At 37.2% G+C, this 27,496-nt stretch overlaps 1 protein-coding gene across 1 annotated transcript in view; it reads left to right on the top strand.

Moving 5' to 3' along the window:
* The first annotated feature begins 844 nt into the window (after positions 1-844).
* Positions 845-27,496, top strand: part of Mgam2 (maltase-glucoamylase 2 (putative)) — an 86,424-nt gene continuing 59,772 nt past the window's right edge. Inside the window, exons 1-14 of the mRNA XM_077795893.1 lie at positions 845-950; positions 3,960-4,039; positions 9,908-10,031; positions 10,139-10,248; positions 10,578-10,732; positions 11,513-11,684; positions 14,488-14,587; positions 15,335-15,447; positions 16,551-16,676; positions 17,607-17,738; positions 17,833-17,931; positions 19,567-19,683; positions 20,601-20,685; positions 23,416-23,533. Of these exons, the coding sequence (XP_077652019.1) occupies positions 845-950; positions 3,960-4,039; positions 9,908-10,031; positions 10,139-10,248; positions 10,578-10,732; positions 11,513-11,684; positions 14,488-14,587; positions 15,335-15,447; positions 16,551-16,676; positions 17,607-17,738; positions 17,833-17,931; positions 19,567-19,683; positions 20,601-20,685; positions 23,416-23,533 (1,637 nt within the window). The remainder of the gene's footprint in view (positions 951-3,959; positions 4,040-9,907; positions 10,032-10,138; positions 10,249-10,577; positions 10,733-11,512; positions 11,685-14,487; positions 14,588-15,334; positions 15,448-16,550; positions 16,677-17,606; positions 17,739-17,832; positions 17,932-19,566; positions 19,684-20,600; positions 20,686-23,415; positions 23,534-27,496) is intronic.

Genomic DNA, 27,496 nt, shown 5'->3' with positions numbered 1-27,496 from the left:
AGTCTAGATGTCTGGTTGATGGAAGCCAAGCAAGCATGAAGGTCGTTGAAGCTAGAGACTGTCCTGAAATGTGAGGCACATGACAGGGATTCACGTGGGAGTGCATGCACAATCTGATCTCACCTCTGTAGCGGAAGAAACAGGCCCCAACAGGCGAGCAGCCCACCTTATTAAAAGAACAGAGCAAGCATGCATGCCCTCTGATTCCCAGTTCTCCATCTTCACCCTGGGATCATGCATGGGCTTCAGGATATCTGAGATCAATAAATTTGTATGAGTTTGTGTGCCATGCGCATGCAAGTGAGCATTCTGTTGGAGATTGGGATCAGGTTTATTTTTGTCACCAGATTCTTAAAAGGACCAGTAACCTCTAAGTAGTTAAACATCTCAGCATTATGCCATAGGGATCGGAAGAAGATGTGGATTTGGCTTTTGCTATTTTCTTTCTCCCTCAGTGTACCCTCTATTGTACTGTACAGAGTGAGCACGAAGGTCAAAGTGACATCTGAAAGGGCTTTGTGAGCCATCACAACCCCTCATCCCTCTATCTTCAGGATGTGGCTCCTCTCTTTCTCTCTCTCTAGTTCTTTATGACTGATATATACTTTTCCCTGAACCATCTCAATATCTACACAGACAAAAAGGTAAGAGCCTGAAAAGTGCACAGAGTAGAGTTAGGTGGAGACACCATGAAGAGCAGAAACAAACCTTCTCCGAGTACGTAGAGTTGAATGCTGGTAATCAAGGTTGTCTCGCAGACAAGTTCACATTCTAATCACAAGCACCCATCTGTTCTTTCAGGGATCTGCGTTTTGCTTTAATCCAGTTATCTGTGTCCATCTAGATGGCAAGGAAGCTCAGTACATTGGAAGTCCTTCTGTTCGTCTTCTTCCTAATTGTACTGGCTGTAGATATCCTCTTGCTGCTGCTTGTGTTGGAGAAACCTTCAGGTAAAGGAAATCTGGTGGTTCCTGAGTTGGAAAGAGGGGTAAAGGAGGTCACCCTTGGGTACCAAAGAGATCCTTCTATTCCTTCTCCACATTGCAGCATTCAAAACACTTATGCACAATTAATTGAAGTCAATCTCCAAGATAAGTCATTTTTTTTTGCTACTAAATCTTAAATGTTAATGGTTTTCAGTGTCTTCCAAGCCCCATTTGCTATAATTAAAGGATGAAAAATGCAATCTACATTCTTAGCAAATTTTTTAAGCCTACAGAAGAGTATATTGTATCTGATCTCTAAAACTTACCCTGTACAACTGAAATGTTACACATATTTATTAATGATTTCCTTTCCCCTAATGTGTGTCAAACACCATTCTATTTTTTGCTTCTATGAGTCTGACTATTTTAAATATTTCACATAGGATAATGCAGTGTTTGTCCTTCTGTGATTGGCTTATTTCCTTAGATAAAGTCCTCAAGTTTCATCCATGTTGTTGCATATTACAGGATTTCCTTTTAAGGCTCAATAATATTCTGCCACATTTTCTTTACCCATTTGTACTTCAGTGGACACTTAGGTTGTTTACAAATGATGGCTATTGTGAATAATGTTGCAATAACATGGAAGTGCTGATATATCTCCAAATTCCTGACTCAAGTCTTTTGGATAAAGACTCAGGAGTGGGAATAAAGATTCCTATGGTAGCTTTAGTTTTTAATTTTCTAGGAATCTCCATCCTGTTTTTCATAGCAACTGTACCTCCTTGCATTCCCAGCAAGGGTGGACCAGGGTTTCCATATCTTCACATGCTAACCAAAAGTTGTTGTCCTCTGTTCTGTTTTGATAATCACCATCTTAACAAGTGTGAGGTGATATCTCCTTACAGTTTAATTTGCATTTCCCAGGTGATTAGGAATGTTGAGCATCTTTTCACATGCCTGTTGGCCATTTATTTGTATGTATTCTTTGGATAAATATCTGTTCAAGTTTCTAAGCCATTCGTGCCATTGAGTTTTTTGAATTTCTTTTGTCATTTGGAAATTGACTTCACGTTGGATATATGGCTTATTAATACGTTCTCCCATTGCCTAGGTGACCTCTTCACTGTGCTGATTAGTGCTTTAGTTTGGCTCAGTCCCAGATGACTATTTTTGCTTTTGTTGCTTATATTCTTGGTCATACCAGTGTTAAGCAACTTTCCACATGTTTTATTCAAGGAATTTTATGGTTCTAGGCCTTATGTTAAGTCTTTAATCTATTTTTAAAACAGACATGCACACACTAGTGCATGAGTCAATAGGGATAGTGGAAAGGTAGTTGACATCCATAGTAACTTCAGTGGCCTGAAGGTTCAGGGGAGATCCAGTGCTCTGACTGTTCATGGAGCCCATAGACCCAGTCCTACTTAGCTTGTTGTTGTGTAGGAGAAGGGTAAACAAAGTGGATAAAGCCTAGAATATGAGTAAATTTGAGCAGTTGTATATATTTCTTAAGGGGCCAATAATATCTTCCCTGTCTACATCAAAGTTTATTAGAAGTGAGTTGAACAAAACCAAATGTAATCCAACAAACAAATGATAAAAACAAAGGTGTAACACATTTGTATATTCATATGTTAAAATAGGAGGTTGGATTTCTACCTCATAGTATACATGAAAGTTGACTAAATATGGATCAAAGACATAAATGTAAGACCCAAAACTACAAATCTTTAAACAGAAAACATGGGTCTGAATGTTTGTGTCCTTGGATTAGGCAACAGTTTGATAGATGATATATAAAGCACAGTAACAAAACAAAAAATAGGCAAACTGGACTTCATGATACATGAAAACTTTTATGCTTCAAATGACAGTATAAAGAAAATGAAAAAATAACCTATAGAATCAGATGCATTTGCAAATGAAATATCTGATAAAGGCCTAACATCAGGGATACATAAAAAAATGCTACAATTCAAAGCTAAAAGAAAAAAATGTTAAATGAACAAAAGATTTAATATATATATATATATTTTTTTCTTTTTTTTACAAAAGATCTACAAATGACCATAAAGACTATTTGACACCATCAGTTATTTGGAAAACATAAGTTAAAACATGATATTTCATTTCACATATACCAGGATGACTATAATAAAAAAATTAATAACAATTACTTTTAAGGTCACAGAGAAGTAGTAATCCTCATACATCACTCTTAGGAGCCACTTTGAATAGAAGTTTGGAAGTTTCTCAAAAAGTTAAGGAGAGAGTTAAACATAAGATTTACAAATTTCACTTTTAGGTATGTAACCAAGAGAATTGGAAATATGTTCACATACTTTTGCATGAACATTTATAGCAGAAATAAATATATGTATATGTAGTAAAAAAGTAGAAACAACAGCATCATATCAATTGATGTGTAGAGAAACAAAATGAAATGTGTTATATCTACTTAGTGGAATATGATTTATCTGTGAAAATAAATAAAACTCTGCTATTTGCTATAACATGGAAGAACTCTGAACATCACACCAAATGAAAGAAGCCAGGAACAAAAGGCCCTTGCTTTATGATTTCCTTTGTGTAAAATTCTCAGAATAGGCAAATCCACAGAGAGAGAATTGGCAAGTGTTTCCAGGGACTGGGAGAAAAGGGGCATGGAAAGCCATCCCTCATGGGGTGACTCCTCCAGGACAATGATCATGTTCTATAATTAGATAGAGCTTGCTGGTGGCAGGACTTTGTAAAATATTAAAAGACTATTGAATTGTATGCTTTAAAACAGATAATTTCATGGTACATGATTATATATCTAACAATCAAACCAACAACAACAAAAGAGAAAAAAGAAGACAAGTATTTTTGGCACTTGGAGAATTGTTAAACATTGTATGTAAATAAAGATACCAGCTACCAATGACGTTATTGACGGAAGAATTGACTGAAAGTTTGTAATTATGCCACCTTTCTTGGAGCTGTGAACAGACTACAAATATTCAACTTTGTCCTTTAATTTCTGTGCAGATTCTTCATTTATTCCAGTGTGCCCAGAGATCTCTCAGTCGGAAAGGATAGACTGCGCACCTGGACAGGCGGTGACAGAGGTCAGAGAAATGAGGTCCCTGCTGGGATCATTGGGTTTTATTTAAAAGAGATGTTAAGTGTGGAGAGAGTGGTGTGAAGTGGCTTATGGGTCTGCAATTTGCTTGGAGTTCTTTCTTTCTTTCTTTCTTTTTTTTTTTTTTGCCTTAATGATATCTACGGGAACACTGAGGAAGTGAGGAAAGCAGAATAGAGAAAAGAGAAGTATTGGAGGAGATAAAATCCAAAACCCAAAGTGGAGGGAATTTACCAATGTTAAATGCTTTGTAAGTGTGGTTCCAATGTGTACTCTTATGTAAAGGTTAAATGTAGGAAAGGTAGCAGAATACAACAGTTACTATTACAGCATTATGTAAAAATGTGGATGTGTAACCAATGTGATTCTGCAATCTTTGCAATGTTTTGAATAATCAATAAAAAAATAAAAATAAAAATAAATAAATAAATAAATGTTGGTAGACTAGCCTACATACTCCTTGAGAATGAGACTATCAACCACATATGGACCACGGAGCCACTTCTAGAACTAGGTGAACTGTTTTAACAAGAGCCTTCTGGCACTGTGACACTGGCAACAGAGGTGCCAGTGAACGTGTGTGGCTTCCATGACAATATCAACTCTGAACCCTGCTTAGTTGAAACGTGACTTTGTCAAGAAGGCCTTATATATTTAAATTTTATTTCTTTACCCTGTTTTCTACTTTTTATATCCCAGAACATCCTATAACATTATTAATTAAAACCACACTAAATTGGGGGGTTAAATTAAATAATATTGACAGCTTAATGGTTTTGATTCTTCTTATTCTAACAACAGAACATCTCTCCATTTCAATTATATATCTAATATATCTCTATATATTAATAAATATATGAATATGGACATATACATATGTATGCCTTAATTGAATTTTATGTTTCTCTAAATTTTCTTTGATATGAATAATGAACTTTTCCTTATGTATTTCATATTTTTAGCTTCTAGTGTAAATATAATTTATTATATTTTCTAACCAATGCTTCTTTTATTATGATACTTCCTTTCTTACTAATAGTTATTTTATATGTATTACTTTAAATTTAAATATTTTTAAATCATTTTTACATATTTGTATTATATTTATTATATAATTGACCAACTGAATATTTTCATTGTTTCTAGAAAAAAATTGTAGTTCTTTATTAGTTTTACAATTATATCCCTGACAAGTAATGATTTTGCTTTGTATTAATGCTTATGTCTGTCTCATCATTCATATGTCCAGCTGCACATTCCAGTTCTTCCAGAGTAACATAAATTAAGTGCTGATGGTTAGCAACCTTTATTTATGCTTGAATTCAATGGAATTTTTTTACATGTAAAATATAGAGCATGATGTTGACTGCTTTATTTTTATTAGGAGTCCTATTTTTAATAGTTCCTTTAGGAAGTGAAAATTGGATTTTCTTTCCAATAATCTAATATTTAAATTTTCAAACATACAGAAAAAATGGAAAGAATTTCCCACTTACATGCCACCCTTAATATTTTGCTTTGTTTTTACATCTATATTAGTATGTCTTATACTTTATCCATCAATCATCTTATTTTTAATGCATTTGAAAGTAAATTCCAGAAGCCATTTCACGTTTCTATAAACTTCTTATCACGCATAGCTTTAGCAAGAGCTGAATGTTTGATTATAATTTTTGTCTTTAGATATTAAACTTATATACAATGCAAATATGAAAAGTTTTACAGTTCACACACTTTTAGGTCAACTTGTTGAGACATTGACTACACCTGTAACCCAAATATCTGTCGAGATGTGGGATGTTACCATCACCACAGAAAGTTCTCTCGTGATATTCCTCAGTAGTTACTTCCCCTTGTATTCCCTCCATTTCCACTATAGCTTTCTTTGTTTTGCTTGTTGCATAACTTTGTATAAATGAAATCATACTTTGTAAAATCTCACCCAGCATGGTTTTCAGATTTGTCAATAGTGTTACGTATACAGTATTAAATGATTTGTGTTGTTGAGGGATGTTCCATTGAAAGAGTATACCACAGTCTTTTAACCATTCTCCTACTGGCATATACTAGAATGTTTATAGTAGCACTACTAATATTTTTATGGAAAACTATATACTTCATCTGTTTTCAAATTTATACATTTTGAGTTGAACTAAATAAATCTTAAGCTCAACATTATTTTTATGAGATTCATCCTGTTGTTGGGAGAAGTTTTCTTTCATGCCTTTTGCTATATGGTATTCCATTGTGTGAATACACCCCAATATTTTTATACTGTCTACTTTTGATAGGCATTTGTGAGTTTGCATATGAGAAACATTTTAATAGTGCTGCAATGAACAGTATATTATGTGTCTTTTGGTGAATATGTAGAAGGATTTCATTGGTTCTATACCAAGAAATGGAATTTTCCATTCATAGGGATATGTACATGTTTAGGTTTTTTTATTTTGCTATATTGCAAAATAGCTTTTCAAAATATCTATGACAATTTACATTTCCTGTAACAGTATGTAAGAGTTCAGTTGCTATGTGTCCTAACAACTCTTGATGTTTTTCTCCTTCATCAATGTAACAATTCTGTAGTTATAATTTTCACATCCTTCATGATTAATGAAATTAATCATCTTTTCTTAGGCTTATTGAATAGTTGGATGATCATATTGTAATGTTTCAATTTTTTGTCCAGGTTTTTTTTTTATTGGGGTATTCCTCTTTTGCTTATGCTCTGTAGTTATTTACGTACTCTGGACACAAATCTTTTGTTTTTAAAGACATATACCTTATTTTATTCTGTGGGTTGTGTTTTAACTCTCTTAATGGTCAATATTTGATGAAAAAATGGTTTCTAATTTTAATGTAGTCCATTTTGTCAATTTTTCAGTGGCCAGTACATTTCATATTCTATTTAAAAATTCCTTCCTGCTTCAAAGAGAGTCAGGAAAACATCTGTCTGTTTTTCCTCTAAGAACATTATTATTGTATTTTTTTTCAAATTTAGCTCTTTAATCAATCTAGCATTTGTGTATGTGTTTGTGTGTGTGTTTGTGTATGTGTGTGTGTATGTGTATGTAAGATGAGTTCAGAAAAAATGTCTTCTTGAATTCTTTTTAAATATATATTTTTATTTATTAGTTATAGATGGATACAATATCTTTATTTTATTTACCTATTTTTTATGTGGTACTGAAGATGGAATCCAGTTCCTCACATATGCGAGGCAAGCACTCTGCCCCTGAGCCACAACCCCAGCCCTCTTCTTGAATTTTTAACAGATCCATCACCAATTACTAAAATGACTGCCATACCTTCTCTTTTTCATTGCAGTAACATCTTTCTGTAAATTATATGTTTATATATGTAGACTTGCTTCTGGAATTCACTTTGCTAATTTGTTGATTGTGCTTTGGCCAATACAACACTGCCTTAGTTATTAAAACTTTGTAATAGCTCTTGATGTGTGGTCTTGTAAGTCCTCCAAATCATTTCTATTTTTCTTCAATAGTGCCTGTCCCATTCTCTGGCCTTTAAACTTCTGAATACATTTTAGGATCAGCTTGTCAATTTTATCACAAAATAATTTGATTGTGATTCCATATAAGGTAGAATTGCAATTTTTACCAAAGTGAATAGTAAAATCCAAAAATTTGATATAGCTTTCAATTTATTCAGAGTGTTAATTTTGAAATTTTTGGGTTAGACATCTTTCACTTTGCTTTCATATTTTTTAACAATTTAATATTTAATTCTATTAAATGCTATTTTTAAATTAAAATTTCTGTTTATCTGTAGTTTATGTTTAGATTTTAAATTGATTTTTTGAATATTCATCTTGAAACCTGACATCTTAAATTTGCTTATGAATTATCTTTATTGGTATGTCATATCTTTTTAATGATTTTTGAAATAGTACTGTTACGTGTGAATTATAACAATTTCAGTGTTTTTGCCAATGTATATTTCCTTTTCTTCCTTATCTCATACCACCAAATTTTGTTTTTTCTTTTTCAAACTCTAATATGATTTGAGATAGTATCTAAAAGTCACCATTGTGGGTTTTAAAAAATGAAACTTCCACTAAAAAAAAGAAAGAAACTTCCAGAGGCTGTTATCTAAACATAAGAAATATCATTGTAGTAAAATACTAAATACAAAAGTGAGCTTTCCTGATTCCAGAAGTTGGCAATCCATCATTCATATAGCTTCAGGATCTATCAGAGACTCTCCCGAAGAAATGCTTGCATCAGAAAGAAGTTGGACTCTATAATTCCAAGTCAATTTCCAATTGTTAAATTCTATTAGTCAATGATGTCTGATTGAAATATAACATGACCTCTACTTGGAAGACAGCTGGAGAATATTCTTTAGGAATATTTGGTGTTAAGGCAATAATAGAGAGACAAGGAGACTTTTGAGCTAACACACTAGGGCAGGCTGAATTTATGACAGTCTCTTGATGCTGTGTCCATGGAAATTAAAGAGAGTGATATTGCTTCCATCTCTCTCCCCAAATAAATGGGGACGAAATATGGAGTTTGAAGGATTGGAAAATAATTGTCCCCATGGTTTGACCTTTGGTGTCTGGGACTGACAGAAGGATATTAGAGCAGATTGCACACAAAACATTATCTGAGTATTCATTGCTTTTATGAGGTTTATAGACCTTGAAACAATTTATGGCAATGAAACTAACCTTTTGTACTTTACAGACTTCAGTTTCTGGGTGGCTAAGGTGTTCCATCTGTCTCAGTCTTAGGGGAATCAGTTATCCAACCCTAAATTTTGTCTCCATTGATATCCTCAGCCATTTTTTAACTGAAAAAAAATGAGGCAAAAATACCAATGTTATGTATGGAGAATTAATAAGTACTTAAAATGATTGTATGGTTATAACATGATTGCTTTTTCATAATAGTGTGAAGTGTTGATTTAAATTATATTTGTATCATGGCCTTTCAGAGCAATTCAGATGTTGGCATTTAAAATATGTGTAGGTTTACCTTTTTCAAATGAATAGTGTTGTGACATACTCTTTTTTTTTAAATAAAACAATCTAAACTGAATACATTCCTTTACTGAGAAAGATTCAGACATTATATTTATGGGCAGAATATAGCAGGGAAGTTCTTTTTTTTCAACTTTTTTTTCACTATTTTTTTATTATTAGTTGTTCAAAACATTACAAAGTTCTTGACATATCATATTTCATACATTTGATACAAGCGGATTATGAACTCCCATTTTTACCCTATATACATATTGCAGATTCACATCGGTTACACAAATGTTTTCTGTCTCCAAGTCCTCTTCCTGGAGTAGGCTGATAGTTTAGTGTGCTAGCTTCCCTTGATCTTCCTGTACTCACTGTTCTTACTCAATGTTCTTGGTACAATATATTTGTGGGTTTTCCATCTATCATGCGTTTCTGCTTTCTCTGCTTGGAGTACCACTCTGCTCTTCACCTGTCTAACTCCTTCTGGTGTTGTAGGACTGGATTTACCTTTGTACTATCCATAAGCCATTCCCACTCTACTCTCAGCCTACTGCTCAGCTCCTAAGCAAACCCTATTGGAACACTCAACTCATTGCTATTTTTAATTGTCTTGAGTTACCACTAGACTGTAAGTTTTCTGGAGGCACAAACTTTTAATCTTATTTATCTGGTAAGAGTTTCTTGTCTAGGAGAAATCAACATTGGATAACTGTATAAATGAATAAAGAATAAATAAGTGAATGAATGTAATTATGATGTATCTTACATTCTCTTTAGAATAAGAGATTTTATAAATGAATAGGCAAATATTACTCTCATTCTTTCATTTTTTATAATGCCAACTCTTTGTTATTTTTACAGGAAACTTGCAGATGGCAATATAAATGCTGCTGGAATTCTGCAGCAGAGACCAATGTCCCTAGGTGCTTCTTCCCCAGAAACTGGGGCTATGAAGTCATCAGGGCCCAAACAAATACAAGCACAGGTAAGCACTGTCCTGATGTGGCCCCAGGGAACAACTCTTTATGGCCCAGATAACTGCAAAACATAGAAGCTAAAAGCCTCTTTCTTGCTCTTCATTTCCAACCCTAGGGTTTACTGCCCAGCTGAGAAAGTTGCCATCCCCTTCTCTGTTTGGAGATGATGTCACCAATGCCCTCCTCACAGCTGAATTTCAGACAGCCAATCGTTTTCGTTTTAAGGTTGGTTTGGGAGTTAACACTGAACACATTCCTGAAGAAAGCAGTGCTCCACCCTGGGTCCACTCCCTTCCTCATCACACACCATGCAAGGTGCAGAGACAGAAGGCACCTCCGTTCCTCTCTGTAGGAATCTTTGCATGGGGTGTGAAGGCTAAATTTTATTTGACAGGGCATGTGTGATTGGGTGATTTCTTCTTACAAACCAGGAACCATAGAGTCAGGAGTTAGAGGCTATTCTCATGGAGAGCTGTTTGAGAGGCAATATCTTCTGTAGTTCTACAAGGAAGTAGTCTGACCTTGAACTGTCCTTTCTGTTTTTCTTCTGACAGATAACTGATTTCAATGCGATCCGCTATGAAGTCCCTTCTGAAAACATCAATTTACTTAATGACACTGCTGATATCTCCAGTTTGAGCTACCATGTAGAAGTCACTGATAATCCCTTTAGCATCAGAATAATGAGGAAGAGCAACAAAAGAGTCCTGTGAGCTTTTTGGATACTCTTTGTACATCTTTGAATATAGTGACCCAATATCAATTATTTTGACATAGTAAAATGACTATGGCCTAGAAATATGCTTGAACTTCAAAAGTCTGCAGAATTACTTACTATAACTAATTAAGAATGGAAATCTATCATGACCATAGAGCAAAGAATACTAAAATACAATGTATTAGTTTGCTGAGTTACATGATATATATATATATTCATACTGGAACTTGAACTTCATTATTTATCATTCCAAAGTATTATTTCCTGTGAATTTCATTATCAAGCAAATACCAACATTTTGAAGATACATCACAGCTAAACTGGAGAATATTTAAGAACCAATGTCAATAAAACTTGTATTCAAATCCTTGCACTGGAGAACCAGTCAGCCATCTGATAGAAGGCCGCAAATCTCGTCAGCATCAGTTTCCTTGTCCATAAAGAGGATCAAAATATCCACTTTTGCTAGGGGCAATGAGATAATATTTATAAAGTATCCAGAGTAGCGTCTGTCATGCAGCAGGTGCACAGAAATGTAAGGTCACATTTCTTCTGTTTGCCCAATCGTCCAACCTGAGCCCCTGGTGTCCCATCACTATGTTCCATTAGATTCAAAGAAATAGAAATGCCCTAGAAAGGTCTTCAAGGTAGCATGGGAGTTGATAACGCCTAAAGCAACTGATCTCTGAGTGTATGTGGAAAGGAACAAATAGCTTCTTGGCAGAGAGAAGCGGGAGCTTCAGCGAGTCTCACTTTCCCTGTATGGCCTAGGTTGGACACAAGCATTGGGCCCCTCCAATTTGCCCAGCAGTTCCTGCAGCTGTCTTTCCGACTTCCCAGCACCAACGTGTATGGGCTGGGGGAGCACGTGCATCAACAGTACCGCCACGACATGGCCTGGAAGACCTGGCCCATCTTCACCCGGGATGCCGCCCCCACCGCGGTGAGGTCCCCTTCTGCCTGGTCATTGCTCACAGTCAGGGATGTTCTCCTTCCTCCCCTAAAAATGGTCTACAGAGACAGCTGTATCTTGTCTTGTTCAGTTCAGACGTGTTTTTGTTGAGGAATACCTGTTTATGAGGTTATAAAGACACGATTAGAAATTAGTGCAATTAAAAATTTTACTTTTAATGGAAAATGCAATTTAATGATTGTATTAGAGCTCACCCTATATGGAAAAATACCTTTGCAACTGCCTAGCTTTAAAAATTTAATATCTAAAGAAGAACTTCAGTAGGGGCCATTCTTAGTAAGAACTTGTGAATAAAAAAAAAGTCTCTCTTGACAGCTTCTGTGTTGCTAGTGAAGGTGTGTTCCAGAGACAGCAGTGTTGGCATCACCTTGCGGGTTGTTGGAAATGTAGAGCTTCAGGCCATAAAGACCAGGAGACCTGTTGAATCTGAATCGGCATGTGAATAAGATCCCTGGAGAATCACACCCATAGTGAAGTGGGAGAAGGGTCATTCTAGAATAGTGTTTCTCAAGTTACCTGGAGTGAAGGTTTACATTCTTTTTCTTTTGTTTTTATTAAACCAACAAGGGAAACACATTTGTAAAAACACAATTTAAAGCATTTTTGGAAAATGGAATAAAAATTCCCAAAGATATAAAAATTATAAGCCTGAATTTTAAATTGAACAGACATAAAATTATTCTTTTTAGGGGGCAGGGGGGCCAGGGATTAACTTAGGGGCACTCAACCACTGAGCCACACCCCCAGCCCTATTTTGTGTTGTATTTAGAGACAAGGTTTCAATGAGTTGCTTAGTGCCTTGCTTTGGCTTTGAATTCAAGATCCTCCTGTCTTAGCCTCCTGAGGTGCTGCGATTACAGGCATGTGATACTGGGCCTGGCCATAAAATTACTCTTAAATCTCTGTAAAAGACTTTCTAAACACTCATTTTTATTTTTGTATTTATCTTGGTAAGGTGCCAGAGCTTGGACAATACTGAGAAGCAGTAGTGTATGGAGGTTGTGTTGAAGCCTCCCTTGTGCTGATTGATGGTGGTTCTAAGGTCTGGGCAAGAGCTGCATGCAGGTGAAAGTTTGGCATAGGGTGATTGGGCTGATGTTTTGCAGTTTATATTTGCAAGAGATGAACACATCAAGTAGCTCATTAACTTGCAGACCATCTGCCCATATGTGATGCAATGGAAGCAGTACTCTTACTGAACTGAACAGAGAGGAAAAATCAGTGGTTGACACTTGACACATTGACTCAAATGTTTGGTCACATACACGGATACCCTGAGCATTGTGGCAAATTTGACTTTATAGCTGCAATTTTTTTTTTTTTTTTTTTTTTTTGTACACGGGATTGAACCCAGGGGTGCTTAGCCACTGAGCCACATTCCCAGGACTTTTTATTTTGAGACAGGTTTGTGAAATTGCTTAGGGCCTTGCTGAATTGCTGAGCCTCAAGCTTGTGATCCTCCTGCTTTATCTTCCCGAGTCACTGAGATTACAGACATGCACCTCCGTGCCCGGATGAAATTCTTAAATTATTTAGTTACAGATTAAATGAAATGTGTGCTTTCCTACACACGTTTCCCCTCCTTCCCTCCCTCGTGGCCGCCCTCTCTTCCTATTTCTCTCTCCTTTTCTTCCCTCCTCTGGCTTTCCCCCCTCCTTCCAGCCTTCCCTATCTCTCTTTTTCCTTTTCTTTTTTCTTCTGTTTTTCCCCTTTTCTTTCTTCTCATCACTTTTTACTTGCTTCAAAATTTAAAAAAAAAATGTAATCTGTATTCTCTCCATGTGTTGATGCTATCAGCCTTCATAGTCCTATTGATCCTCTCTATTTAGCAAATCATACTGGTTTTCTTTCTTTTTCTTTTTACCATTATTAGTACTATTGCCTCATACTAGGGGCTAAGATTTGTGACATTATCACACAAAGAATGTCTGTAAAACTTTATGCATATTATAACCTCAACATTATTCCTTTTATAGCACAGTTATACATTATTATCTGTTTTTATATCAGCTCTCATCACCACCCTTTCTGTCAAGATTCAGTACCTCAGTCTCTTTTATTTTTTTTAATTGTTACTACCTCAGAATTACATATTATTTTAGAAATATTAAAAAACAGTTGGGCATTAATAAGAAATGCATAATGGCTCATAACACCATTTCATCCTGTTAAAATTTGGTATAGATCATAGCAGATTTTATATAAAAGAATCTTGATTGAGGTTTAATTTGTATTCCATAAAGTTTGCCTATTCAAAGGACAAGTTAGTAATTTTTGTCACATTTACTGAATTGTACAATCATCATGATCCAGTTTTAGAACATTTCCATGACCCCTACAGGACCCTTCATGTCCTTTTAGAGTCAAGCCCTGTTCCTATCCTGGCATCCACACTAGTCCCAGGCCATCCCTAACCTGCTGTGTACAGATTTGATTTTTTAAATTTTTCTAGACATTTCATATCAACAAAATCGTGCAATATGGTCCTTTGTGTCTATTTTACTAAGCATAGCATTTTTGAGGAGTATTATTTTGCAGCATGTGTCAGTGTTTCATCCTACCACTGTGAATGGTACAAATGGTACAGGTATACTATATTTTGTTTCTCCATTTGTTAGTTAATGATGCCATTCCAACAGCTTTTTCGTACAATACCACTCTGCATTAATAATTGACCAAGCACATGTCCACATGGCTTCTGGTTTTAATGTAGGGCGAGTACTCATTTTGAACATATAATACTATTACTTCTCTCTCCCTTTCCTGCTGACAGGGCATGATTAACCTGTATGGAGCACATACATTCTTCTTGTGCCTTGAAGACACCAGTGGTTCCTCTTTTGGAGTTTTTCTGATGAACAGTAATGCCATGGGTAGGAGGCATCTTTCTCTCTTCTATGGGTAGGAGTAAGTCTTGGGATGCTGCTTTTTAAAAAATGACTATATGTTGAGATCACTGTTTGACAGAGACATGTTGATCTTAATGATACTTCTATTGAAACTGAGACTTGAAAGTATATTAATCTGCCTACAAATCCAGCTCATCCTTAAAAGCCATTCTCATTGAAAACTGCTTCAGGGATTTTCTTTATGGAATGTTTCCTTTTAATAGTCTGTAGATAACAACAACCATTGATAGACACATTCCGAGAAAGCTTGCAGATTTCAACATGTGCCATGCTGTCTGTCTGCAGGTGACAGGTTGCATTTTAAGGGCGGTTTCTCATAGCTTGCCCCTAACTTACCCATAATCTTCCCCTCTGGCTTCTGGATTAGTGGTGCATTAATAGGCATTTTGGTTAGTTTTACATTTTTAATTACAGTCAAACTTACCCAATAAGATTTTCGAAACATTTTTTTCAAGCAGAGCCACTCACAAAACCCAGAAGTTTGTATTTTTATATGGCCAAATTAAAATAGAGTTTGTTTTTCCTTCTCTTAAACAAAACTTAATTCTTCCTTGCTATTTTATTAACTTGATAGATTAACAAATTTCAACAATCCTCTAGTAAAATGAACATATGTGATTTCTATTGAGATTATTTTGGATGGCTCAGCTATTCATACCCCCAAGAAAAGTATATACTCAATTCTAATAACTCTCACTTTAATTATCTCAGAGGTCGCCCTTCAGCCTGCTCCTGCAGTCACTTACCGCACCATTGGGGGTATTCTTGACTTCTACGTGTTCCTGGGAAACACTCCAGAGCAAGTGGTTCAGGAATACCTGGAGGTACGACTTGGCATTCAGAGTTGTTGTTTATTGCTATTGCCTCATATGCTGGTTCAGATCATCAAGAGGAAAATAAGGGTTATTAGTAGATGGGATGGATTGTAAACACTGGGGTTGCGGTCTTTTATTGCTTATTTTCTTATTTTGATGACACTTATTGGATGTTTTCTGCATGTTAAAAAGGCACTATGCTAGGCTTGAAAAATGCAAAAATAAGTCAGCATCCTGCACTCAAGGCACTCATCATCTATCCAGGTTGAGCCATCAATCACTCCAGAGACCAAAGGATACAAGTCAGTGAAGTGCATGCATTCCACAGATAAAAATTCAGTGGAAAGTCATATGTAAAAGAAACTTTGCTTGCTATTCATATTTGATTCACATTATAGGATAGGAAGGAACTGTAGATACTTTCCATATGGAAAAACTCAGACATGGAAAGATAAAGTGATTTGCTCAGGATGGCTCGTAAAGGTACGAAAATATGGTTCCCAGATGTCACTGAAATTATAATTAAATAAGAGAATATGATACATACAGCCTGAAATAATTTTAATAAGGAGCACCTTATAATATATTCTGTGAATGAGGTGCAAATAAATCGTGCAGGAATTCAAAGGTATGAGAGAAAGCCCACCTATGTTATAAGGCAGGGACTTTCAGGTAATAGTGTGAGGCAGGTCAATAATTTTCAGGTTCCACATTCAATAGAAGTATTGTTGACTTCAGCATGCTTCTGCTAGACAGTGATCTCAACATAGAAGTCTTTTCTATAACAGCAACTTCCTAAGACCTACTCTTTCCCACGGAAGAGAGAAAGATGCTTCCTATCCATGGCATTACTAATCTCAGTGATAGGATTTTCAGAAAATCCTATCATTTTTGAATTTGCCATAATTGGGAATACATTTAGATGCTTAAGTGAAAAAAGATATGAGCTGTGGAATTTTGCAGATTAGCCTTAGGAGATTACTCTTTGCTCTGACATTTTAGGATCTGAGGACTTTAGAGAAAATGAAATGGAGCTAATGCATCCGTTGTTGAACTTGGCACTACCAAATGTTTATTGTGAGGCTTAGACACTGCTTTACTTCTCTTTCCAGCTTGTTGGACGACCATTCTTGCCTTCCTACTGGAATCTCGGGTTCCAGTTAAGTCGCAGGGATTATGGTGGCATCAATGGGTTGAAAGAGGTTGTAGACCGAACTCGTGAAGCTGGGATCCCGTATGTAAGTTGGCACATCTCTTATCATGTATTTGACCCCATCTTTAATTTTTTGCATGAAATTCAGCCTATTAGGAAATGATATAAAAATGGTTGATAGAGAGGCAGACCCACTGTCAGAAATTTGCATGCTGCATCATCCATCATCACGGTTATAACATTCCTAATATATTCATTAACAAACATTTCAAGAGCACCTGTGACATGTCAAGTATTCAAGCTCATGGGTTACAGAGCTGAACAAAATGCAGTTCCTACTTTCAACTCCTTCCAATGCCTTATGGCATGCCTTTATCAGGATGAGAAAATAAAGCTGGAACCTAAAATCAGCTGCCTCTTTCTGGAAGGACATATTCACTTCTAGGAGTTAGCCAAACCCTGGAAGATCCAGGATTATTAAGAAATATGGCTTTGTTACATCTAGGGGTACTGGGTTCATTGTCTCTGTTCAGCAGGGAACTGAAGAACAGAACACAGAGGTAGTAAGAAAGAAGTAGGTTTATTGCAAAAGTGACAGGAATCAGGTGGGGGAATTTTGGACTGTTCTTTTATGGTCTCTGGAATTTCCTCCTTCCCTATCTCCTTTCCTGTCCATGCTCTCCTCACTATTATTGACTAGTGCCCCCTCTGTCTACACATCTGTTTTAGTTTTTCCATTGGATCCTCTGCTTAAGAGCATGAGTGCAGAAGTGTCTGAATGGGTCCCCCAACTTGGGTCCATGAGTACTTTTGTCAAGTTAGGAAGCTGATGTCATCAGATGACCCTCTCATGCTCCTTTGTTCTGGCCTCTGCACTCCCTATCTTTGCCTGGCTGCCAAAGCCCTTCTGTGTCTCCCTCAGCTTTGGTTCCCATGATTGGAAACTAGAGCTGATTTCCTTCCCACCAGCTTGGTGACATTTCCTAAGTTCTAATTGGCCAGTGTTACCTTTCAGGATGTCCAGTACTCTGATATAGACTACATGGATGGAAAGAAGGATTTCACTATTGATGAAACGGCTTACCCTGATCTCTCAGGTTTTGCCAAGAGGTTACATGACAATGGCCAAAAATATATAATTATTATGGTATGTCAAACACTTACCCTATTGCCTTGTATTTTCTTTCAAAATGCAAAGGAAATTTATAAAAAATAATATTTGTATCTTATTTCTTTATTAGAATCCTGGTATCCTGAAAGATCCTAACTACAATACATATAAAGATGGAAGACTAAAGAGAGTATGGATCTTGGAGAACAATGACTTTGCTGTTGGGGAGGTAAATTCTAATGAAAGAGTAAATTATAGTTAGTTTTGGGGAACTGGTATTTTTGGTAATGGGTAAAAGTCCAGCTACACTATTGCTTATTTTTTAATGGCTTTAAAGGTTTCCTTCATCACTATTTTTAAACTAATACATGTACTAATAAAATGATTAAAATTCTGAAAGACATAAAATGCTAGCTGATGCATGAATATCACTGATAATTAAGAAGCAATGTATCATTAGAAAAAACAATTCAGTTACTTGAAGTCTTCCTGCCTCCAATTTCTACCTCTTTCCCAAAATAATAAATTCAACTACAACAATAGATCATTGTGCTTACAGGTTAATGTGGAACCTATCTCAGGTAGTATATTAATTTATACCAAGCTTCTAGATAAAGCCCAGGCTTTATTCTAAGGTAGTAGTTGCAGGAATTGAAATAGAATGACTCCTCAGGAGCCTATTTTAAAGACAGCTGACTTTCTGAGAGAATGTACTTGAAGTCAAATCATGATGTGACTTTTATCCAGTTATGTGGTTGTCAACCCCAGGTGATTGGATTATCTGAGAGTTAGAACTCTGGAAAGTTCATGTGAAGGCAGTTCCTGCTTTTTCTGAGTAGTTGACTTTGCAAAACTGTCTTCTCAAGAGTTATTGATGGCCCCTTCTTCACTCTGCTCACTAGATTCTTTTCATTGACTGGTAAATTACATGAGTTGGCTGAGGCAGTGGAGGTAGAAGTGGGTAGAGGTGGCTACCCATGCTCTTGTTTAGAATGGAGCTCACTTGGCTGATCTCCACTCAAGGCTTCTGTTGGTTGTTGCTCTGCCAAACCACTTGCTTCCTGGAGTCCAAAATTATCTGAAATTATTACTTGTTTTCCATCCCCTGCAACAAAAGTCCAAGAGCTCAATCCACTGAAAGCGGGGATTTCCATTGCCTACCTTGTGTTTGAAGAATTCTTTACACTTTTATACATATATTCATTATGCTGCGTGAGTTTAAATTGTTCCTAATTGCCAACAAATAAATGTAGTGGAAAAATCAGCAAGAATGTTGCAAAAACGTTTGGAACCTATTAAATCAGAATGTTCAGTAATTTGGCTATGGTTATATTTTTGTGCCTTCCATGGAAGACACTTAAAGCTGCTGTCAAATAGATGTAGCTAAAACAGAGATAGGATTAGGAATATTTGGCAGGAATAAGAGGCATAAACTTTACTCAACTGTTTATAAAATATTGTTTCTATGCAAAATTAGAATATTATTTATAACCAAATTATACAAAGGGTTTAATATAACCTTTAATTAATAATACATTAAATATATTCAATTATCCTCTTTAAAAATATCCTACAGTACTTTTATTGGTTTATCTCCCAGTTGGCCTGACATAATGAAATTTTACTTTGTTTTTTTTTTAAAGTCATATGATGGATTTTCATTTTATTGGTCATTTTTCCTTTCCTTTTTTCTTCCTCTGGCAACTTGTATGCATTTTTCGGTTTAATGGGCATTGGGAGAAATAACAAATTTTAATTCTAAAAGTAAGGCAATGTGGGTTTTCTAGTAAAATACATAGTAGCCAATAAGCAATGAATCACTGAACAGCACATAAATTGACCATTCTCCCTCTTTGATCTCTAGGGATACCCTGGTCCAACTGTCTTTCCTGACTTCAGCAATCCAGTGTGTACCCAGTGGTGGACACAACAGGTCACTGAATTTCACAACAAAAGTCTAAACTTTGATGGAGTGTGGATTGTAAGTTATTGTTTTAGACCCAAATTTCCTTTGGAAAGTGACATACCAAATTTTCATATGAATTTCTATCCTGATCTATAATAAAATAGTTTGCTTGACATACTGGGGTTCATGATTCTTTTACTTGATGATGACCACATACGTATTGAATCAGACTCTTCAGAACTCTGTTCTTATTCTGAATTAGCCACTATCTGGTTACTTCATTGGGGTAAAAACAGTGTTTTCTCATGGCTTTGTTGTTTTCCTCCATTTACTGTCTTTTCAGCTTAAAAAAGACTGTTTTATTAAAGGTTGTGATTTCTAAGAATTGTAGCACTGGCCCATAAAAATTTAATCGCTAGAAAAAAAATATAATGAGGTCCTGTGTTTTTTATTAAAGGACAGTGGGGACATTTATTTGAAACTTGAAAACATCTGTTATGATAGTGATATTAGACATTGCTTATTTTTAATTCATTTTAAAGAAATATATTTGAGCTCAATTATATTCTCTCATTATTCCTTGCACAGTGGAATAAAAAAAAAACAGGGAAAATTATAGCACAGAAGTGTTAGCCTATTTTTATTCTTTAAGCATAGTAAAACATAACATCAATAGTGAAATCTTCACAATTTATAAGGCTAGGGACAGCCTTTGAAATGACATTTCTTAATCAATAGTTTGAAATAAACTAATACAAAGCTAAATCCAGCCAATGTCATTAGAACTGGACTGTCCTGAGAGAGGACCTAATCCAATGACTTAATTTTACGAAAGATAAAACAGAGGCCAAGAAAAGTTGGGGGAGATTATTCAAAATCCAAGAACCAGATCATAGAGAACCCCAGATATCCTGGTTTCTCATTCTGCATCTCCTCATAGCTAATTATAAATCAATAACATTGCCCATTTTGTGTGTTTTGTGTCTTTGAAGGAAATGGATGAAGTAACTAGCTTTCTCCAAGATTCTGGTCATACGTGTGAATCAAACAGCTTAAACTTCCCACCTTTCACTCCTGGTGAGTGTGTGTCTGTTTGCTAAAGCTGCAGACATGAGATGTGTTTAAAATAGCCTCATTAACACTCTGTGTGGTCATAGAAATTCCCTCTGGTCCAGTGGATCCCCAGACTTCCCAACCACTCTTCCACTTGTGTCTTGGTGGCATTGCTTTGTCTCCAGTTACCTTTTCACTGCCACAAGCCAAGGGTAATAGGTGGTGAAAAGCGTTGTCTGAGCCTGGTCCCTCCCCTAGCCATCCTTCCACCCCAGAGTTCCAGATTCTTTCATCCGTTAGCTGGTACTATTTCAGGCTTTGTGAGAGGTTTAGAACTCTCCAAGCACAAACTGTCTTACACTGAAGTAAAGCTGTAATTTTGTTAACATCCCCCCTTTCTTTTTTTCCTTACCTCCTCCCTTCCTCTCTTTATCTCTTTCTCCCTTCCTTTTTCCACCCTCCCCACACCATTAGCAATAGCTTAAGACATCAGTGGTTCCCTAAAGGTTCTATTTATAGGACTCATTTCCTTCAACACACTCTTCGGTCATGATATTCTTTCGAAAGAATGTGTGTGTGCGTGCACATACCTGGGTTTTAGGTGGGGGTGAGCAGTATACAGAATGCTGTGAAAACAAAGAAATCCCATTATCTCCATGCATTAATCAATAAATTTTGTTCTTCACTGACATCGTACTCTAGTGAGGATCCAAGTGGTGATTCAGAGATCTAGTTTCCTCCATTGTCTGTTTTTCTTATCTCAGAGGCTTTTGTTTCCAGGTTCAAGGGCAAAGAGGAGAAAGGGTGGAGGGAATATTATAGGTGGGCCTGGAAATGGGGTCTACCCTATTTACCCAAATTCCTTTTCTAGAATCTGCTCTCAGCCTCAGCTTAACTTCAAGGGGAGGTATAATCTTCAAGTACAATCTCCTCACATTCCTGGAAGAAAACATTGGCTGGGTGGACATCTGGACAGCCTCTGCCAATTGATCTTTCTTTGACTGCCCTACGTACATGCCTGCTGTTATGGTTTGGATCTAAAATGACCCCAAAGATCACAGGTTGAGTGCAGAGTCCTCAGTGCAACAGGTTTCAGAGGTGGAGCTTCATAATTGGGTCATGTGGGCTCTGGCATCAGTGTATTAACCCATTTAATCCACCAAATGGACCAATCCATCCAGCCATAACTTCGTGAACTAGTGGGAAGTGGGACCTAGTTGGAAGAAGTAGGTCCCTGAGGACATGCCTGGAGGGGCTTATCTTTTCCCCAGCCCCCTTGCCCTCTCCACTTCCTGGCTGCCATGAGCTGACAAGCTTTCCCTCACCATACTCTACTTCCGTGATATTATGCCTCACCTCAGGCCCAAAGGAGTGGGACCATCTGACCATGGATGTAACCTATGACACCATGGGCCAGGGAAAGTCTTTCCTCCTCTGAGTTGTTCTCATCAGGTTTGGTCACAGTGGTGGACCCCCTGAGCTACTAACAAAAGTGAGCTCAAGGCTGATAGGCTGATCTCCTTCTTGGTTCCCTTTGATCACTGAAGGAGTAAAGAATTTTGAGGTGAGGAGAGTCTTGATGTCAAACCATTTAACCTACTGTGAAATCTATTCTTTGCTTCCCTAAATTATTCTTTACTCTTTTCTGCTTGGTCTGTATTGCCCACCCCCACCCCCACCCCACACACACACTCCTTTTTTTCCCACTCTGGATCAGCTTCTTAATTTTTTCCCCCAACCTCTTAATCTTCTTGGCCATAGATATTGTTTTTCCCTTACTTAAAACCTCAAAGTATCACCTTCTGTTTGTCCTGGCAAGCACCCTACTCCCTACCCCTTGGCATTTTGTCTACTCACAATATGATCCGTCATGTTCCTTTTCATGGTTATGCAGCACATATTGGCATGATAAAGATACAGATGCAACAAGGTTTCAGCCTGGAAAAATTCTAGTCTCCTTTTTTTTTATTACTATAGTGGTTGTTTATCTCATTTTACAATCCAAGCTGGGCAAGAAATATAAATTTTTAAAATATTTTATAACCCAATTTAATATCTGACTCAAAATCTTGTGTCAGGTTGGTGGGAAAATCTTAACCTCAGTCATTCCTTGTTCCATCACTTTCTGAAGTTGTACCTTATACTAAGGCCCTATATGTGATGAAGACTTCATGAAGGAAGATAAACATAGTCCTAGGTATGGGTCCATAAGGAGAAGAAAGGGAAGATAGAGATTGCAGGCCATGACACAGTAAAGGCTGACCATTTTAGGCTTGGGAAAGGGAAAATACAGTAACAATGGAGATTCTCAGAGCCAGGATTTGGCTTTTAGTCATGAAACCACCCAAGTGCCATATCTAGGTTTTTGTTTTTAAAATGTGACTGGGGCACTCATACCAGTATATTTACACTCAACTCTCCTTGACTAAGTCTCTGCAGATAAACAGTGTGTGCTGTATGTTTCATCTCAGATCAGCTGCATATTGCTCTGAGCAGGGTTTCCAGCTACCTCCACTCAACACCATCCTTTATGAGCTCAAGGGAACGCAAATTATTTTTAATGACCTCTGGATGGCCAGTGTAGGCTCCCATTAGAAAGTGGTATTTAGGATAGAATTTAAGATCTGCACAGGACTTTGTCAGGTGGAAATTGGTGGGGAAGTTACAGCAATCAGGAAGAAAAACAACGTCGGTGACTATTTTGTTAAAGTCGATTGATGGAGACTTGCCTTACTAATGGGTGTTTCCCCCCAGGCATTCTAGACCACTTACTGTTTGCAAGAACTCTCTGCATGGACACAGAGTTTTACTGGGGCCTTCACTATGACGTCCACAGCTTGTATGGCCACTCCATGGCAAGAGCCACCCATTCGTAAGTACTAGATTTTTTTCCCTCATTCCAGATTTGGGGAAGTGGGAGGTGGAGGATTTCTCTTGTGTTCCATAAGTATATTGTTCAAATATTGTTCTGAATATAAGCATATAGAAACTGGTCTAGCTGGGTATTTAAGAAGTTCTCTCCTACAAACCTTTGGTTTCTGTATCGGATTAATCTGGATTGCCTTATGGATCGGGGATTGATTTTAGCTAATAAAAATACAGGGTAACAAGATTTTACAGAGCATACTAAAATATTGTTTATGTGAAGTTCAGCCTTATCTGAACTTATCTGAACAGACACACACACATAATGTCTACACCACCACAACCACTACCATCAGCACCACGACATCAGCACCATCAGCACCACCCATTATGAAAGTCTGTTAGGGAGACAGGTGTGTTCTGTAAAGCATTCCATCCCTCACCCACTTTGCCACATGAATTTTATTAAGGATAACTTTGCAAACTGATAAATAGCCACTTTTACTCCACCCAATTTCTCCTTTGAAGATGATGAAATATAATCATTATACCCAGACAGCAAGAAATTTGGGGTTCAACTTAAAAAAAACTTTAATTTTAGATTTTCAGCAGAGATGGGGAAACCAAAATGCTGAAAGGGCTGTTGGAGATCTTCCAGTGGCTCAGGGAAGAGCTAAAGTCTCAGTCTTCCTCTTGTTGTCTCCTGGTCTGGTATTTCTACAACGCTATTGTGGGGAGAAAGGGGAGGGGACTTTGATGTGCTCATGGGGCATGTCTCAGCCTTTATTTACTCACTCAACTTTTTTGTGTCTGTGACACTTGAAGTCACAACTTCTCCTTTGAACCTGTTGTGTTAGTTCTTGAGACACAACTCTAGCTGGCATCTCTCTCTTTCCTGCTATTCCTTCTCACATCCGTGTCTGCATTTATCTGGATATTTTCTGTCTACTCTTTCAAGAATGAGTCTTAGAGATCAATCCTCAGACTTCTCTTTCCATTCTCTGCTAGCACAGGGAATTTATACCTTTCAATGGTTTTTGCTTTACTTTATAATCTATAGTTCTTTATGAGTTTCCTCCTTGATTTTCAGACACAAATATCCAAAACTACCTTCTGACCTTCTCTACTCGTATGTCTTATAGTACTTCTCACACCCTTCACCTGGCTTTCTTCCACACTCTGGCTAATCATTTTTGAAACTCTTGAATTCCCTATCTTGATTGGTAGCAACACCATCCTTATCTCCAGACTCTCAAGTGAGAAACTTGGCATCATCCTTTTTCTAATGCCCTCATAAGAAATCAAGTCAGCTCTTGATCTTTCTATTCTACTTTTGAAACACTACCATAACCATGTCCCGTTTTATCCCACAGCCACTTCTTAACTGAGGTCATCATCCTCTGCCGTGTAGATAATTCCACTTGACCTATGACCACTCTCCGTGACTTAATCCTTATCTCTAGTAAATTATTCTCTGCCCTCTCTAGAGTGTGATCCAAGGACCAGCAATGTCAGCATCAACCGGGATGTACTGAAAGAGCCACATCTCAGACCTCGATCTAGAACTTGGGAATCAAAATCTTCATTTTTTTTCTTTTTTCTTTTCTTTCTTTCTTTTTTTTTTTTTTAGAGAGAGAGAGAGAGAGAGAGAGAGAGAGAGAGAGAGAGAGAGAGAATTTTAATCTTTTATTTTTTAGTTTTCTGCGGGCACAACATCTTTGTTGGTATGTGGTGCTGAGGATCGAACCCTGGCCGCACGCATGCCAGGCGGGCGCGCTACTGCTTGAGCCACATCCCCAGTCCCCCAAATCTTCATTTTTACAAGAACTCTGGGTGTATCGAATATGTGTTGAAGTTTTGAAAGTATTATTCTACACTGCTGTCAGAGTCATCTTTCTGAGAGGCTGAGTTTTCTCGTTTCTTTATCAATATAAAATTGCTGACATTTGTTTGATAAAATCCAATCCCTAGTACAACCTGTACGGTCCATCCTAGTCTAATTTTTTTTTTTTGCATTCTTTGCACTCATACTTTATGCTATGGAATATATTGCTGCTTGTTTTTCCCAACTCTGAATGCTATTCATTTTTCCATGTGGTGCTTGCACAGCACAAGACGGCCTTCCTTGTCCTGTCCGTTTTGTGAACACATACGTATCTATAATATCTCACCTCAGATGTACAACATTTCTATGAAAATGCTGTTTCTCCTCTTTTGTACTACATTGTCACATATTGCAATATGGTTAATATGCAACAATATTATATCATAATTTTTAGATGTCATTTCTTTTTTCCTGCTGGATAAATTCCTCGAGGGCAACCAACTTCTGTATCTTTAGTTTAGTGAATAGTGTGAGCTTTGAGGATATGTTGGTGGAACAGATATGAGAAAAGGAAGAGCAGGGTGCGCACACAGGCAACCTGATGAATTAGAGGTGAGACTGGGTCTGCCGTTTCCTAACACCATGCTGTCTTCAGAATTTTGCAGTACCCTGGATTGTCCAGGTGAGAGAGTCCTTGACCAGTAAATGCACAAATTTGATTCTCAGTGAAAGCAAAGTTCCAAAAAGAAGGATACCTATTTCTGATTTTGTTATGTTCTCTTTCTTACTTTTCTCTTTCTCATACCACCTCCCTTGGAACATAAACTAGTGAGTAAGACTCAATTTTCTCATCTCTAAAATGAAAGATTTGAATCGATATTCCCAATAGTCCCTCCCTGTTCTGATATATTCCAACTCTTAGATGCTTCTGTTTAAGAACACGGGAGGTGGGAAGGCAAGTGACTAAATGGTCAGAAAGAGTCAGGAAAGCTTCAAATTGCTTTATTGCCTGTGTCTTCATGTGATAAAGGTGCTATAAAATCTTGAATGTGTGGATTAATAAATTGAATAATTATGACTAATAGTTAAAATGTAACTGTGACTGATAAAGTAGAGGGGACTTTTCTAATTTCCCTGGGTTGGGCAGGATCACCTATATTCCCTGAGAACAGTGCAGATACATATAGGACTTGGCCTTTGGACATGAGGCAGAGTTACATTTAAAAAGAGGCAAGATTTTTATTCAATGGGATCTGTACATCATGAGAAGTCATAGGTCTGATGTAGATTTCATGCAAACTTAACTGGGAGGATAGTTTGGGGACAGTGGTTACTGGGCTACCAGGGAGTGAAAATCACATTCCTCTAGGCTAAAACATCAGATCTTCCCAGAGATATGACCTGATTGTAAAAGGCCATACCTGGAGGAGGGGAAAGAGAAACTTAAGGATCCCGAAGAGGCTTTTTCTTGGCCGGGAAGAACCTGACTGCTATCTAATCTGGGTTACCATAATGGCCTGCCTCTAACCATAACCTGAGCCACGTCCATCTCTGTTTCAGTTTCAATCTGAGTGGGTTGAATGTGTTTCTTCCATGATCAATAATTGCAGAGTGCAATAAACCTCCAGCCAGGGGTAAAAAGGGTGAAGTGTCTGCAAGTCTATGCCAAGAGGAAGTGAAGACAGAGTTCCAACCTGAACTGTCATTGTGCTACACAAGATTGTGCGTGGGCAGCAAGGCATGGAATCCAGGGATGTTAGAAAAACTGTCTGGAGACACAGGATGGGTCCAACAACCCAACACACAGTTACAATATATTGTCAATCAAAGGGTTTGGATCAAAGCCCGATCCAACAAGATGGAGAAAGCATAGTCAGGAGGACAGGAGCCTGGAGAAATTCTTTTGGGGTTACAAGACAGAGGTTTTCACAGTCTTATATGAGATGTAAAATCTTTCTCAGAAGTGGGAAAGGAGCTGGGTCCAGTGGTACACACCTGTAATCCCAGTGGCTTGGGAGCCTAAGGCAGGAGGATCATGAGTTCAAAGTTCACCTCGGCAAGAGCAAGGTGCTAAGCAACTCAGTGAGATCCTGTCTCTAAATAAGAAATAGGGTTGGGGGTGCAGCTCAGTGGTCGAGTGCTCTG

Source organism: Urocitellus parryii, chromosome 3 (genome assembly GCF_045843805.1).
Source record: "Urocitellus parryii isolate mUroPar1 chromosome 3, mUroPar1.hap1, whole genome shotgun sequence".
Lineage (NCBI taxonomy): Eukaryota > Metazoa > Chordata > Mammalia > Rodentia > Sciuridae > Urocitellus > Urocitellus parryii.
Note: the sequence above shows the minus strand (reverse complement) of the source record. Positions and strands in the feature narration are given on the sequence as shown.